Source organism: Equus asinus, chromosome 15 (genome assembly GCF_041296235.1).
Source record: "Equus asinus isolate D_3611 breed Donkey chromosome 15, EquAss-T2T_v2, whole genome shotgun sequence".
Lineage (NCBI taxonomy): Eukaryota > Metazoa > Chordata > Mammalia > Perissodactyla > Equidae > Equus > Equus asinus.
Window position 1 is genome coordinate 28,498,852 of NC_091804.1, and position 16,362 is coordinate 28,515,213.

General features: G+C 53.0%; 1 protein-coding gene across 6 annotated transcripts; it reads left to right on the top strand.

Moving 5' to 3' along the window:
• Positions 1 to 2,489: 2,489 nt before the first annotated feature.
• TLDC2 (TBC/LysM-associated domain containing 2) lies at positions 2,490 to 16,336 on the top strand. Of its 6 annotated transcripts, XM_070485893.1 has the most exons (8): positions 2,490 to 2,577; positions 3,670 to 3,738; positions 5,598 to 5,670; positions 6,932 to 7,090; positions 7,606 to 7,758; positions 9,520 to 9,615; positions 14,482 to 14,555; positions 15,527 to 16,021. In XM_070485893.1, exons 3-8 carry the CDS (start codon positions 5,638 to 5,640, stop codon positions 15,660 to 15,662), a joined length of 651 nt encoding a protein of 216 aa, XP_070341994.1. In that variant the 5' UTR covers positions 2,490 to 2,577; positions 3,670 to 3,738; positions 5,598 to 5,637; the 3' UTR covers positions 15,663 to 16,021. The 6 variants fall into 6 exon arrangements, with proteins under 6 accessions (XP_070341994.1, XP_044604563.1, XP_070341995.1 ...); XM_044748628.2 differs by lacking the exon at positions 2,490 to 2,577 and having other exon boundaries at positions 3,547 to 3,738; positions 5,467 to 5,670; positions 15,527 to 16,336; XM_070485894.1 differs by lacking the exons at positions 2,490 to 2,577; positions 15,527 to 16,021 and adding an exon at positions 15,137 to 15,338 and having other exon boundaries at positions 3,553 to 3,738.
• The last annotated feature ends 26 nt before the right edge of the window (positions 16,337 to 16,362 follow it).

Below are 16,362 nucleotides of genomic sequence, written 5' to 3' on the forward strand. Positions count from 1 at the left end.
GCCACTAAGTTTTGGGGTAGTTTGTTATGTAGCAATGGACAACTGGAATGCTTGTCCAAGGTCATACATCTTGGAAGTGGCAAAACTGGGACTGATCTGAACCCAGGGCCATCTTATCTCAGAGCCTGTTATGCTGCACTATGGGGCTGTGTCCAGCTCGGGTACACAGTGTGTGCTGTAAAAAGTTCTACTCAAGAAGGAATGAAGCATTAAATGATTGTAAGAAATGAAGATACTATTACCCAGTGGAAAAACAGTTTATTTTCTCTCATTCAAGCTGCTAAATTGACCAACAGGATGGAAACTGAATGAAAACTAAATCCTGGAAGGCTTCAAAGAAGAGGTGATTTTTTTAAAAGGTTTTCTTCATTAGGAAAACCATGAAAGAAACAAACCACTGGCTGAGGGAGGATTAGAGGAATTAGTAGGGGAACCTGCTTGAAATAGGGCAGTCAGAGAGGCTTCCCTGAGGAGGTGACATTTAAACTGAGTTATTCAAAGCACTGGAGTAAGAGAATTCCAGGCAGAAGGAATAACAAGATCAAAGGCCCTGAAGAACAAACAAGCCTGATAGGTGTTCAAGGAAGTGAGAAGGTCAATGTGACTGGAAGTTGATGGGTGATGGAAGGAGTCGGACAAGATAAAGCTGGAGTGGACAGCCGGAGCCAAGGCCGGCCCTGGGCAGGGGCTTCATTCTTGATGCAATGACAAGCCATTGGAGGCTGTAATCAGGCGCATGATATAATCTAATTTGTGTTTTAAATAGATCACCCTAGCTGCTGGCAAGAAGAGATGCTAGAAGATGGGCTAAGGGCTACTGACCAGTGTCTGCAAGATAATGATGGCTTGGATGGGGGGTGGAGGCAGTGGAGAGGGAAAGAAGAAAGTATTCTTGAGATCTGTTCTGGAGCTTTAAAGAGTCAGACACTCTTGGTTGGAAGTGAGGGATCAGAGAAATGAGGTCAAGTTCAACTCCCAGGCTTCTGGCTTTAGTTCAGGATGAATGATGGTGCCATTTAACAAGACAGGGAAGCCAGCTTGGAGTGGTCGGGGACAGAGAGACCAAGCTTGGAGAGGGGAGTAAAGAGTTCTCGTGGACACGTTCAGCTGAGATGTCCTTGGAGACATCCAAGAGGAGAACTCATAGAGGCAATTAACACAGGCATGTGGGGCCCAGAGCAGCAGGGGGTCTAGAGTCATGAAGAGTCATCAGCATTTGAAAAATATTTAAATCTATGGGAGCAGGTGAGGTCGCGTAGGGAGAGGGTCTAGAGAGAAGAAAAACTGGCCTAGAACCAGGAAGTTAAGAGTTCCTGCTTCTAGAAAGTGGGTAGAAGTGGAGAAGCCAACCACACAAGACAGAGAAGGAGCGGCCAGGGAAGTAGGAGGGAACCCAGACAGCGTGTTGCTCGGAGGCCAAGGCGCTCGGGTAGATAAATGAAGAGGAAGACATCTCAGGATCAAGTGTCAGAGAAGCTGGAGGAAGATGAGGGCAGAAGAGTGCCCCCTGCGTAGGGTGACCTGGAGGCTGCTGGGAACCTCGGTGAGAGCAGGGGTGCTGGGGACCGTGCGGGGGACAATCCAGAGGGAGTGTATTGAGGAGTGAACAGGACGACACAGAGGCGGAGTGTAGGGAGAAGAGAAATGGAGCTGTCGTGGAGGGGACTGCCTCGTAGAGAGGGACGGACAAGTGAGAGAGGGAAGAGGCGGAGAGGGAAGCGAGGCCAGGAGAAGGGGAGAGGGACGCATCCTGGGATGGGCGACTGGCTCTCTAAAGGAAGAGGGACCTTCCTCCATTGTCCTGGAGGGAAGGCAGAAGAGATGGGCGAGATGCAGGTGGGTCTGTGGGCAGGGTGACGGAGTGAGGGCCAATGGCTTCTGTCTTCTCAATGAAGAATGAAGTCTGACCCGCCAGCTGAGAGTGAGGAGATAAAGGAGAGAGAGTCGTTTGAGGGCAGAGACTGTATGTCAAAGTGACCTCAGAGAATGAAAATTAGACTTCCCAGGCTGTGGAGGGGGGATGTCGGGTCATCTTAAGCACTATTTGAGGTTCTCAGTGAAGCCAGTCAGCCCGGTGAATGCCGGGTGTACTCAGGAAGCGATTCTCGTCATTTTCTCTTGATGTTTTGGGTTTATTTTGCACAGCTGAAACCCTACTGCACGTACAATTTTATATCTTGCTTTTTTTTCACTTAGCAGAAGCATTTCCTCTTGCATTTATAAACCTCTGTAAACACCATTTTTAATACTTAGAAATAATCCGTGGAGTGGGTGTTCCATGGGCCACCAAGCCTTCCTCCTTTTGTTGGACGTTTCACTTGTTTCCTGGTGATGACTATCACAGTTCTGAGAGGCCGCGTGTGGTCTGCTGGAGAAGAAAGGCAAAGGCGAGCGGCACACAGAGCTGGGACGTCCGCATTCTGGCGCCTAGAACCCCATCATGGAAGCTTTTTAGGGGCCTGGTATATGGCAATTGGTGTTCCTGACATGTCACATTCTGGGTTTTCCTGGACTTGAGGACAAAGAATGGGACAGCAAGGCAAATCTCGTTGGCTTCTCAAATGCCCAATGGTTCAGGTACTGAGTGTGGGAGAAATAAGGTTGGGAGAGCGGCCGAGAGAGCTGGGAGGGCCAGGCGTGTGACCCTCGAGTGGTTTACAGTTTAAACACGTATTGCAACAGCCGTGTTTGAGGTGCAACAGGGCCCTTCACGTACCTGTTTATCCCATAATGCAAGTCCTTGTGTCACCCCACCCCTTCCAGAGGGCCATCGCCCCAGGAGGCTGGGCAAGGGGCAGAGAAGTGAGGGACCCATGCTGTCTCCACAAAGCCCAGCATGAGGGGTCTCTTCCAGCTGTGTGAAGATGGAGTGAGCCACGCTGGATAGTGGGCTCACCCACCCCACAGAGGCTGGAGGACCAGCAGAGGGCAAATTTCCCAGGGGATCCTGCCCTGGGTGGGGGCCGCTTGCACTGGGACCAAACTTCCAGGTTTGAGGGTCTGCAAATCAACAGCACAGCGCTCAGTGAAGTCCTACTATGAGCCAAGGACAGAGAAGTAACCCCCACTGATGAGTGCCTACTATGTGCCAAACACTGGGCTTCCTGTGCGTGTCACCTAATGTCATGATGGGCCAACGAGGAGAGAATCAGCACCCCACCTGAGGGAGGGGACAGCAGCAGGGGCAGAGCAGGGCTGCCTGTCCCTGCCTCCCAGCCCTGGGTCCTCTGCAGCCCAGGGGGACTGGAGAATGACCTTTTCCTAGAGCCTCTGCACCCCGAAAAGGGAGGGTCTTAGTGGTGGGCTTTGGGCACCAGGTAGCACCTGGTAGCTGTGGTGAGAGGCTCTGGGTTACATCCAGGAGTTCAGTATCTTTGGGCTGGTGGGGACAGAGCTGGGGCCAGGAGGTGACACGGTCTTGTTTGTGTGTATTTGTGGAATTTGAGTTTCTGATGGAAGATAATCCAGGCCAGGCCTTCCCACCTGGAACCGGAGCGGGCACAGGGCCAGGACAGGTATAAGAGCCAGGGAGGGGGGTCTGGAGCCAGGCTGGGGCAGAGGTGCCAGCCGCCTGCCCAGGGCCGAGGGTGTGGAGCTAGACCTGCTGCGTGGAGACCGCCTGGCGGGCAGGGTCGGTTCTGGACGTGGCCCCCTCTCTGTGGGATCCAGGAGACGCACGAAGGAAGCCATCGGGCTGGACAGGCTGGAGGAGGTCGCCAGAGGCCGGGGCTCGGCAGAGTGAGTACATCTGCACGATTCCTGCCTTCCCTTCACCACCCAGCTCCTCACTCTTGCAGGTGCCCGAGTGGCTGTCTGTCCCGGGGTTACCCAGGGGAAGGCTGAGTGGCCGTTTGTCAGGGATTCGAGCCCTGGATTCTCAAAGAGGCAGCGCGGAGGGATGGTAATAAGCACTGTGATTTATCCAGGGCTCACCAAACACCCAGCATTGCGGGCTATCTCACCGCACTGAGGACAGAAGGATGGAGGTCTGGCTTAGCATCCTAGTTCCTCAGGCATTATTTTCATTTACTCTTACAACAGCTCTAGGAGGTAGATATTAGTATTTCACAGATGAGGAGACTGATGCACAGAGATGTTAAGTAACTTGCCCAAGGTCACACAGCAAGTAAGTGACAAAACCAGGATTTGAACTCCCTGGCTCCCTTACCCTCCATGGTCTATTGTTGTGTGGCTGTGGTAAGTCCCTTCCACTTTCTGGGTGGCAGTTTTCTTATTGGTAGTTTGAGGGTGTAAGACTTGATGATCAGAAAGATATTACCCTGCGATTCCCTAAAGGTTCCTGGACATGGATAAGCCTTAAGCACCCAGGAAGCTTGTGGGAAACATTTACCAAGAACTATGTACCTGCCTGTAATCCAGCGTTCAATGTTGAAATTTATCATAAAGGATATGATCAGACTTATGAACAAGGAAGTTCATTACAGTTTTGCTTATAATCCCAGAAAATCAGAAGCAAACAAAATGTCCAACAGTAGAGGAATAAACGACATACATCTTATGATGAAATAATATGCAGCCATAACAATGATGAGTTCAAAGGGCACTGAACATCATTGGAAAAATTCTCATTTGTTAAGTGGAAAAATCACTTTATCAAACTATACACGGTATGATCTATTTATAAATGTGTGTATATACATGTATGTGAAATAAATACAAAAGACTGAAAAAATACCTTTAGGGGTGAGTTTATATCTGAGAGATGAAATTATAAATATTTGAAAATTTTCTTTATCCTTTTCAGACTTCCCAAGTTTTCAGCAATAAAAATGTATTGCTTTTCAAATAAGAAAAATGAAAAGGTTTTTTTTTAAAGATCTGTTTATTTGGTGTAGGCTTGGCCCTTTTTTTTTTTTTTTGAGGAAGATTAGCCCTGAGCTAACATCTGCCGCCAATCCTCCTCTTTTTGCTGAGGAAGACTGGCCCTGAGCTAACATCTCTGCCCATCTTCCTCTACTTCGTATGTGGGACGCCTGCCACAGCATGGCTTGCCAAGAGGTCCCATGTCCGCACCCGGGATCCAAACCAGTGAACCCTGGGCTGCTGAAAGGGAACGTGCGCACTTAACTGCTGTGCCACCAGGCCTAGGCTTGTCCCTTTTAAGCCTCTGTCAGGAGGCACTCATCAGCTTTGAGAGGGAACTGAACTGCAGGCTGTCAGTACTGCGAGGGCCTTTGAGATGATCTGGTCCAACATATTACATGTGGGGATACTGAGGCCCAGGGGTGCAAAGGGGCTTACCCAAGGTCCTATGGGGAACCAGAGACCCGGGACGCCCAGCCTGGGGCTCAGGCATCTGCACCAAGGGCCACAGTCCCTAGGCCAGGCTGCCAGAGGGCAAGGAGGTGGGAGGGAATCACAACCAGAATTTACCGCGTGTGCCTGATGTGGGTTGGATGCTAAATGCAAGTGAGGCCTAGAATGCCAGTGCTGCTGACCTCACAGACCGCCCGCTGATAACTCAGCCTGAGAGTGACAGCTGAGAGGGAGCAAAGGGCAGCCGGTGGGCGTGGAGCCAGCAGGCCGTGCCCGGACCTCTCCCCGCCCGGCGCCCAGCGGTGATTCCTCCCCGACAGCACTGAGGACTCGCTCACAGCCCGCAGCGGCTCCGACAGGATGAAAGGTCTCCGATGGCGGTACACTCGGCTGGTAAGGGGCCCAGCTGGGCTGTGGGCGGCGGGGGGGTGGGGGGGCCAGGGGGGAGGTGAGACCTCTGCTGGGGTGGGGCCTGGGCTCAGGCTGGAGGCAGGCGGGTGATCCGTCCTGTTCCAAGTCCCTCCAGCTGGCCTGGGGTTCAGAGCGAGGACTGACTCAGGACCAAGGCCCCATGGTCCTGAGACCCTCAAGGAGGACAGACTCATGTCTCTGTCCCTTCCTCCCTGGAGTGGGCACCAGATGGAGCTGTGTCCGAAGTCCCGCACAGCTAGGAGCCTCTCCTTAGGCCTGAACCTGGGGAACAGGAAATGGTGTCCTGTTCGTCTGTGAGCCTCGAGAAGCTCTCTCCTTGCTATGACAAGTCCCCGAGTCATTGTGTGCAGTCGTGCACGTACACACCCACTCACACACAGGCTCTGGGGGAGAGTGGAAGCTCAGTGGAATGAATGAATATACCAACATGCACACCCACTGACACACATGTATTCACACAATCACAACTCACACTCACAAACACATCAACAGGTGAACACGCAAAGGTGCACTCCACACCCTCTCACACTGATCTGCCTACACAACTCTATTTCAGGCCAACACACACTTTCACACGGACACACACATATTTTACACAAGCCTGCGCAAGCTCTCTCACCTGTGACTACACACATTTCACCGGCTGGCAGGGGAGCCTCTGGGCCTCATTCCCTTCCTTTGTAAAATGAGGGTAGTAAGAAGCAAATTCTTCTTAGGATTCTGGGGAAGATTCAGATTGTGCACGACGAGCAGTAGCACAGGCCTGGTCGAGAGTGCTGATCAATGTCAGCCATGATCGTTATTACTATGGCTGTTATCATCACTGTTATTTCGTGTGCAAACACACACAGTGGCAGCTCCCAGGACCCGGCTGCCACCTGCCCTGCTCTCCTGCCCCCAGGCTTAGAGCTCCATCCCTGGCACCCACTCTGGACCCAGAGCCGACAGGCAGACCAACCGCAGGGCCGACGGCCACATCTGAGGGGCACGTGTGCCTCGACCTGACCCTGAGCTGGCGGGGGCCGGGGAAGGGGTGGGCTGGGGCAGGGGCAGATTCTTGTCTGTCGTGGACACTTCCTGGCTGCCTCTGGCTGGGCCGGAAATTGCAGGGGTCTGGTGGGGGGTGGCGGTGATGAGGTGGGCGTGGATCTTGGGTTTGGGAGATGTGGAAACTGGTGTCTCCTTGTCCTTCAACTCACCAGGCCTCTTCGTGTGCTCACAGCCCAGCCAGGTGGAGGACGCTCTGTCTGCGGAGGCGGGTGAGGAAGAGGAAGAGGAAGAGGAGGAGACAGCCCCTGCCCCAGCTCCTGCTCCTGAAGAGCCCGCGGAGCCCTCGCTGGCAGAAGCCAGCCAGGTTCTGGGGGCCTCAGAGATCAGGCAGGTTCGAGCACAGCCCATGGCACGAGGATTTCAGCCCTGAGCCTGAGGGTCCTGCCCTCTTGCCCTGGCCCAGCCGGGGGCCAGGGACACGACGGCCGCTCCCGCTCTATTGCAAAGCTGGGTGGAGGGTGGGAGGATGAGGTGGGGGGATTAGAAGGAGGGATTCAGCATCTCGTCTGTTCTCCGGCCTCAAGGGGCCAAGATGACCAAGGGGAGAGAGACCCGAGAGAGACTGACCTGAGCTCAACTCTCGACTCTGCCACTTACTCCCCATGTGGGCTTTAGGCAACTTGCTTCACCTCCCTGGGCCTCAGTTTCCTCATCTGTAAAATGGGGACAATAATCCCTCTCTCCAGGGGCTACTGCTAATGGGCATGAAAGTCCCTTGGGAACAGTAAACTGCTGTGTAACCTGTGAAGCACCATGCCTGCGTGAGGGTCCTCTGAGACCCCAAGGATGTGGGGAAGGAGGGTGGGAGGAGCAGGATCCCTCGCTCACCTCTAGCCCTGTCCCCAGCTCAGCCTCCACCTCCCGCCAAGAGTCAGGGGCTATTCCTGGAGTCTGGCCTTCTGCACGTCGAGGGATGGCTTCAGCCTGCGGAGCCTGTACAGGCAGATGGAGGGCCACGGCGGGCCGGTGCTGCTGGTGCTGAGGGACCAGGATGGGCAGGTGAGCTGGGCCAGGCCCCAACCTGAGGCTCTGGGGGCCCCCAACCAGGTCCCAGCGGGTCCTGCCCCAGGGCAGCCTCAGGGACGAGAGGGCAGAGGTGATAGTCTAAGTCACCTGTACTGGACACTGATGATGACACTGAGACCTAGCCTGCTCTGAGCCATCTCCTCATTCATTCATTCCCTGATTCACTGATTCAATACATGTATATTAAGCACCTTCTGTGTGCCAGGTTAGATGTGGACCAGAGCAGGATTGAGACCGAGCCAGTTCCAGCCCTCTTGGAGCTAAATGCCGAATGGGGGGTGGGGCCAGATGTTAAGCAAATAATCATTCAACTGTAAATGTAAAACTGCATCTTTATCCTCAGAAGCACAAGAAACTGGGGAGGGATTTTAAGCAGAGGATCTACACCTGAACGATCGATCCTTTAGGTTTTGAAAACATCCCGCTGCAGGTGGGGAAAGAAGGGCTTGGAGAGTGACAGCGACCAGCAGGGACCTGCAGAGGGCACGCCTCAGCTCCAGCCCGTCTCTCCACTGGGGGCACTGCGGGCAGGCTCTCTAGGCAGGGGTGGGAGCTGGTCACCCGCTCTTCTGTGGCAGGAACAAGTCAGAGCTGGCAGAGATCTCAGGGGTCCCGGAGGAACCCCACTGGGGCAGGAGCCCCCTCCTCAAGGTGCCGATGGAGGGACTTCCTGCCTCAAGGCCAGGAAGTTCACCCATCTACATGGAGCCCCTTCCTTGGCAGAACACCGCTGACTGTGGGGGACGTTTCTCCTTCCGTTAAGACAAAACCTCCTCCCCGCAGCTGTCCCCCAGTGAGCCTGTCTCTGCCCCTCAGCATTGTTTGTAACAGTGGGAACCTGCATTCCACCTCATGCTCCCATGAGGGGAAAATGACCAAGTCAAACTTGGTCCCTCTCCGTAGTGAAATATTAGGCAGGCAAGAAAAATGAGGTACAACCATAGCCATTAAAAGTGTTAAGCTTTTGTTTTAGAGCAGGATATGAAAGGCACTCTGGGGACAACTGGAGAGAACGGAATATGAACTGGATCTAGATAATACTATGGATTGCTGTTAATTTTCTTAGGTGAGATGACAGTATTGTGGTGACAGAAGAGAAAGTCCCCATTCTCAGAGGCTGAACTATTTAGGGGTGAAAAGTCATAATATCAGCAACTGACTTTCAAATGAAACAGAAAAAAAAGAGAAAGCAAATGTGGCGAGGACGGTACAGTTGAGAGTCTGCGTGGAGGGTACCGACCGTGCTCTAACTCTCCTGTGTGTTTGAACTTCTGTAAAGAAAAGTGGGGAGGAAGCAGCTTACAAAACAGAGGCGCTACAGGGTCTCACTCTTGGTATCAGAATACTCACACTGGCATTCAACAGACGTGGGAAGGAGATGCACCAAAATGTTAAGAATAGGTTTCCTGGGAAGGAAGAGGGGGATTTGGGGTAGCTTTATTTTTTCTTTCTGCTTGTCTATAACTTCCAATGTTTTTCTATGAGGATTACTTGCATAAAATAAGTACATTTAAGAAAAAGTAAGAGAACACCAGCAGGAGCTTGTCCTTGGGGAATGTTACAGGAAAAGTCGCACGCTGGTGGGCGCATGGGGGCCTCCTCATCCCCCAGCTCTGCCCCAGGCTCCCCAGGCGCCCCTCCGGGATGAGCCTGTATCACCAAGCCCGGAGAGTGGAGTTGCCAGAGGACCTCCAACTCCCTTCCAGCTGCAAACTGCTTTCTTCTGCTTTCCAGATGTTTGGGGCCTTCTCCTCCTCAGCTATTCGACTCAGCAAAGGCTTCTACGGTACTGGAGAGACATTCCTCTTCTCCTTCTCCCCACAGCTGAAGGTGATATTCCCAACCTTCCCCTGGGGGGGCAGGGGAGGAAAGTGGGGTTTATGACAAAGATCCTGGGGTCCCAGTGGCCCCCACCTCCATACCGCCTGCTGGGGGTGTCTGATGTCCTTCCATCTTTCCGCAAAGGGAATGTGACAGGGCATTGGTGGGTGGAGCATCCCCCTTGGCCTGCCCATCTTCATTTTTACAAATGCTCAGGAGGTCCCCGGCAACCACTGATGGGCTCTGAGGGGAGGAGGGATGTTGCTCACCCGCCACAGGCTAGAAAGGCAAGATGGGTCCAACTGCAGGTAGACCTGTGGGCATAGGGGTAGGAAGATGAAGACGGACACATCCAATGGCTTCGATTTTCTTAGGGAGTATGGGGTGAGGTTATCAGCTAAGAGTGAGGACGGGGGAGAGGGTGTGAAGGTTGAGGGGAGTGAAGGCATCACTCATCACGGGGAGCGGAAAGGGAAGCCTAGAAAACTAGAGAAAGGACAGCTGGCAGCGCTGGTTGTGGGCTGAGAGTGAGAGTTCAACGGCAAGCCGGGCACTGGGGCGTGCGCTTTCCTCCTGCCACACTCAGCTCGTGGGGTTCAGGCACGGAGTGGGGGGGGGAGCGCGCATCCAGGACACGGGGGAGGGGCGTGGACAGGGGGAGATAGAGAGGGGTTTGCCAAGCAGGTTTAAGAGAGGGAGAGAGGGAAATGGAGGCTGAAGGGAGTGGAAACATAAAATGGGCCATAGACCCTAGACCAAACAAGGCGGGGAGGGGAGCCAGAGGGGGGCTGAGGGATGGGAGACAAAAATGGAAGCAGCAGATGAGAGGCTGGCTTGAGGTCAGAGACTCGGAGCAGTGACCCCAGCTGGGCAGCGTGTTGGAACACAAGATACAGGGAAACAGAGGGCTGAGGACAAATCCTGGGTGTGACCCTGGGGGACAGTGGCTGAGGTGGGTGTAAGGAAACCCACTGGAGAGGATGAGAAGGGGAGCTGAGGAGCAGGCGTTGAGGGGCTACGTTGGGCGGGTCCATGTGGACGGTGAAGTTCACCGAGGACAGTGACAGGAACTGGGAAGGAGGGGAGGACGGCGAGCTAGAGCTCGAGTCTCTGATTAATGACCATTGGTGACTAGGAGACGGATGAGAGACAGGGACAGGTACACTCAGATGGCACCAGCTGCCAGGCAGTGGGGCTTCTAAAGGAGGGAGGAGAACAGTCCCAAACATCTCCCATCTAAAGCTTTTGCTTCTCTAGGCCATTTACTGAATAAAAGCACTGAGCGCATGCTTGGCACGCAGCAGACTGCCTTTACTACTATAAAAATAATGGCAGCTGACACGGACCAGTTTGCTGCCTGCCAGGCGCTGTTCTGAGACTTTCACAAATTAGAGCCTTTAATCATCACAACAACCCAATGAGGTACACACTATTGTCGGCCCCATCTTACAGGAGAGGAAACCGAGGCACAGAGAGGCTGAGAACCTTGCCCAAGCTCACACAGCTAAATCAGTGGTGAGGATGAGATGGGGAAACAGACCCTGGAGCTGGAATGCAGCCCCAGCACTACCCCACCCCTCTAAATGACAAAAGGTCCCTGCCTAGAGGTGCTCCCAGGCTGGGAGAGGACAGCTGATCACATATAGAGTAATAAGAGCTGTGGGAGAAGTGTGAGGAGGAGCACCTAGATCAAATGGGGGTGCGGAGATCAAGGGAGACTTCCTGGAGGAGGAGCTTCTTGAGCTGGGTCTTGATGGACAATCAGAGGATCCCCAGGTGATGAAGGGTGCAGGGAGCAGTCTTCCTGGAGCATGTGGAAGGCACAGAAACTGGTGAGAAGCGGCCTGTGTAGGAACCCAATAGATGGGGCTGTCGGGGGGGATAGTCAGAGTGTGTGAGGGAGGGCGTAGCCCTCTGCACTGGCACGCGTGCCCTCAAGAAGTATTTGTTCAATGGATGAAGAACTAGTTCCTAGTTCTTGGTTTGGTGTTAGAGACCCCCCCCTCTCCAATGCACAGAGCCAGACACCCACAGATACATCCAGCCACACAATCGTCTGGTCACACGACAAGGTCACAAGGAGCAAAACACAGCGCTGTTGCATTGCTTCCGATGGCCAGCCTGGCAGTCTTATCAGGAAACAGGAAAGGGGCCAGTTATTCATGGTGAACCCATGCTGGATACGAGTCACCCCCACTTGCCTTCCTCAATTTACATACTAGAATTCTGAAATTCTAGAATTTTCCTCCTACTGCACTGAAAATTCTTGGACAGGATCTTTTGCTGGTTCCTCCTCATCTTCCCTGCTTTCTAATGTCAGAGGGTCCCAGAGCTCAGTTTTTGGTTCTCGTCTCTTCTCTGACTACCCTTGTTTCCTTCGAGGTCTAGTCCACTCTCAGAGCTTTCCCTGCTGTCTGTGTGCTGATGGTCCTTCCCCTGGGCTCCAAACTCACATATGTCCAACCGCCACCCACTGTCACCACTTGGATCCCAACCATGGCATTTCAAGCCTCACGTGGCCGAAGCTGAGCTCCTGACTGTGCCCCACAAAATCCGCTCCTCCCGCCATCTTCCCCAGCAGGGCCAATGACACCTCTATCTTTCCTGCTGCTGAGACCGAAATTTTGGAGTCCTTCTTAACTCCTCTCTTTCTTTCACACCCTACATCTGAGCTGTCAATGAATCCTGACAGCTCTGCCTTCTCTTTCTATCTATATCGAGAACCACTTCTCACCATGCCCGTGGCAGTTGCCCTGGCTCAGGCCACCATCATTACTGCCTGTCTCTCTGCTTCCACCTTCAGTCATCACGGTAGCTGCAGTGATCATTTTAAAAGTTACGTCAGAGCATGTCACTCCTTGGCTCTGAGCTGCCAATGGTTTCTTTTCTCACTCAGAGAAAAGCCGAAGTCTTTACAATAACCTACAAGTCCCTATCTATATCTTCTGGCCTCTCTCTGATGTCGTTTCTTGATACTTTTCCCCTCCCTCCCTCTGCTGTAGCTACACTGACCTCTGAGCTAGTCCTCAAACATGCAGGCCTGCTCCTGCCTCAGGGCCTTTGCACGTGTTATTCTGCTTAGAATGCTTTTCACTGGATCTCCACATGGCTCAGTTCTCACCTGCTTCAGGACTCTGCTCAAATGTCACCATCTCGGTGAGGTGCTCCCTGACCACCTGATTTAAATTTACAACACCCCACCCCCTGGAAACCCCATGGCCCTTCTCTACTTCTTTCTCCTGAGCATCACCACCTAACATACTATTTCTTTTACTGATTTATCTGCCTCTTCCCACTAGACTGGGAGTCCCATGAGGCAGGAATTTTTGTCTGTTTGACTCAGTGCCCAAAACAGTGCTAAATGCTAAAATTTTTTTGAATGAAATAAATGATTTTTTCAGGGGATCACTCTCTCTCTTCCCAGCCTATCATTATGGAATCTCATCTTTTCAAAAGTTGGTTGATTTTCACCCATCTTTGGTCTTCTGGCGCCTCTTGCGTTCTTCGTGAATTCCCAGCAGTTCCTCCATCACTATTCCGAGCAGCACCATAAATGCGGCCTTAATATCTTCTGCAGCAACGCATTTCTTACTCCGTCAGGGTTGAAGGTCGTGTTCCTGGATGAAAATGGAGGAGGAGCTAAACGGGTCCGTCTTCTCGAGGTCACTTGTTAATATTATCTCATCTCTTCTGAGCCCAGGGCTTATCTTTTATTAGTCCATTTTCTTGCTAAAAATCCTTTGGTTGCTCACAGCTTTTTTTTGCAACTAATGACAGACAATAATATACTTTACTCTTGTGGCCCTTTAAAAGTCTTTTTACGAGCTAAATTGACTCTTGAATAATTTATTCATTCAACAAACATCTATATCCTATGCCAAGAATACAGCCAGGGATCAAGACGGCCCTCACAGAGCTTCCATGTCAGAGGGGCAGACAGTGACACGTTGGCGCACGAACGGGTCACCTCAGAGTGGTGAACGCCGAGGAGAAGGAAACAGGGCCTGGGAGGAAGGGCACTTTAGATGGGGTGGTCCAGGAAGTTTCTCTGAAAGGACAGCTGGGCTGAAAGAGGAGAGGGGGGCCATTTGAGGATGTGGAGGAAGAGCATTCTGGGCAGAGGGAGCGGCAGGCAGGAAGGTGCTAAAGCAGGAACAGCTTTGGGCGTCCCGGGGAGAGAAAGGCCAGTGCAGCCAAAGTCAGTCAATGAGGGAGAGGCCAGAGAGAGAGTCAGGGGTCAGAGCAGGTGGGCTTTCGGCCACAGTGAGGAGTCGGATTTTATTCCCTTCACAATGGGAAGCCACCGGGGGCTTTTAGGCAGAGGAGTGATAATGTCCGACTGGACTCTGAACGGCTCACGTGGGTCTTGGGGCTGAGGGGCTGTGGGCAGGAGGCAGAGGAGGCCGGATCTGTCAGGAGGCGGTGATCCAGCGCAGGGACGGTGGTGTGGACTGGGGGGCAGGAGTGAGTGTAGACGAACAGGACAGGAATGGTGGCGTGGGGGTGTCTCTCTGGAGTGGGGCCTGCAGGACTAGCTGAGGAGCTGGGTGTGGGGCCACGCTGGGATCAGGCAGGCCTGGTGTCACCTCGGAGAGGGATGAGGTACTTAACGGCAGAATCAGGGCCTCCCCTCCTCCCTCCAGCTCTGGGAGCAGGAGGCCGCACAGGGTGCTGGTCTGTTCCTAGAGCAGAGGGGCTTTGGGGTTGTTGGAATTCAGACTGGAGGACACACACGAGCTCCGGGGAGACTGGAAAGAAATCTCCAGCCCAGGATGTTCTGTTCCCTCCACAACACTGCCACCTAGTGGCATACACTCAACCTGCAAGGGCAGGACTCACTCGCCCAGTAACCGGAGCCTTTTCCTGCCACCCCAGGTCTTCAAGTGGACGGGAAGCAACTCTTTCTTTGTGAAAGGAGACTTGGATTCACTGATGATGGGCAGCGGCAGGTGCGTGTCCCGGTCCTCCCTGGGCCTCAGGTGGTCTGTGTTCTGGTCCCTTCTCATGTCTGGAAATGTTGGGCCCGGCTGCCGCAGACCAGATGGGGAGACTGGTGGTCCACTCTCAGGCCTCTGCCTTCACCGCCCCAGGATGCTGCTCTGGCCAACCCCCTCACCCGGGCTCTGAGTCAACGCCGAGGGGAAAGGATGGGGTGAACTCTCCCCTAGAGCGTCTACAGTTGGTGACAGCTTAGTCTGAGTTTATGTAACTTTAGGAACAGCATTCCACATGGCTGGATGAAGCTGGAGTCAAGGGATGGGCAAGCCCCAGATTTACCCATCAGCCCCGTAACCCCAGGGAACATAACTCATTGGAGGAGGCCGGGCGTCAGCCCAGAGCCCTGTCCACGTGTGCTGGGGGACGGGAGGTGCAGAACTGGGAAGAATAGGTTAGTCTCGCCCCTGGTGTGACCTGCAAATTCAGGCAGAATCAACCTTATCCTGAGGGCAAGGATGAAGGCATTGCTGATTAGCACCAAAGCCTCCACTGAGGGTCAGCTGTTGCTGACCTGCAGTAACCCTCTTCCCAGCTCCAGCCTCGTCTGCTGTCAAATGAGGGGACTGGGATGGACGAAGGATGCTCTCTGAAGTGTCCTGGGCCGAGTCCGCACCTGTGAGAGTCATTCTTTCTGTGACACATGGCCATCTTAAAAACGTCCCAAATGTCCTAAAGGTGGATTGTGTTGATGGTTGCACCACTGTATATGTTTATTAAAATCAATAAACTCTAGAAAGAAAGTGCTCTAAGCCCTGTGGGGAACAGAGGTGGAGTTCCCAACAATTCAGGATAAATCAGTCTAAAGGAAGATGAAACAGGCAAAATGGGGCTATGGTCACGGTGTGGCCAAGGGCTGATGGTGTGGATCTGGACGGTCCCAATGCCCAGGAGTGAGCTGTGCTGACTTTCCTCTTCTCTTTAGTGGCCACTTTGGGCTGTGGTTGGATGGAGACCTGTACCACGGGGGAAGCCACCCCTGTGCCACCTTCAATAATGAGGTGCTGGCCCGGCAGGAGCAGTTCTGCATCAAGGAGCTGGAGGCCTGGGTTCTGAGCTGATACCCCCATGGTGGGCAGCCTCCTGAGGCTACAGGAGCTCGGATCTGCTCGTGGGTGCCATCTAGGCCTCCCTTGCATAGGGCAGCCCATTCTGTCTGGAACACAGATGGTGACGTGGCCTAGTGCTTGCTGACTGTGGCTGTGAGGCAGCCTCCCAGTGGCCTGGGGACCCAAGACAGGCATGGAGGCAGGCAACGTTCTCCTGGAAAGGTAACTTTGAAGGAGTGAAAGATATTTACTCCAGCCGAGCTGCACAAAGTCCCTTGTGAAAATTATCTTTTTAGAAATTAGATGTGTTTATTGTAGAAAAACCAGAAGACATAAAAAAAATTAAAATTGCCTAAAATTCAACCACCCCCAAAACACTAACATTTTCATGTATATTCTCCCAATTTTCTATGGAGATAGATATATATATATATACCTCTTACAAAAATGGGAGTCTAGGGACCAGCCCGGTGGCGCAGGGGTTAAGTTCGCACGTTCTGCTTCTTGGCGGCCCGGGGTTCGCCGGTTAGGATCCCGGGTGCGGACATGGCACCGCTTGGCACACCATGCTGTGGTGGGCATCCCACATATAAAGTAGAGGAAGATGGGCACGATGTTAGCTCAGGGCTAATCTTCCTCAGCAAAAAAGAGGAGGACTGGCAGTAGTTAGCTCAGGGCTAATCTTCAAAAAAAAAAAAAAAAAAAAGAAAAG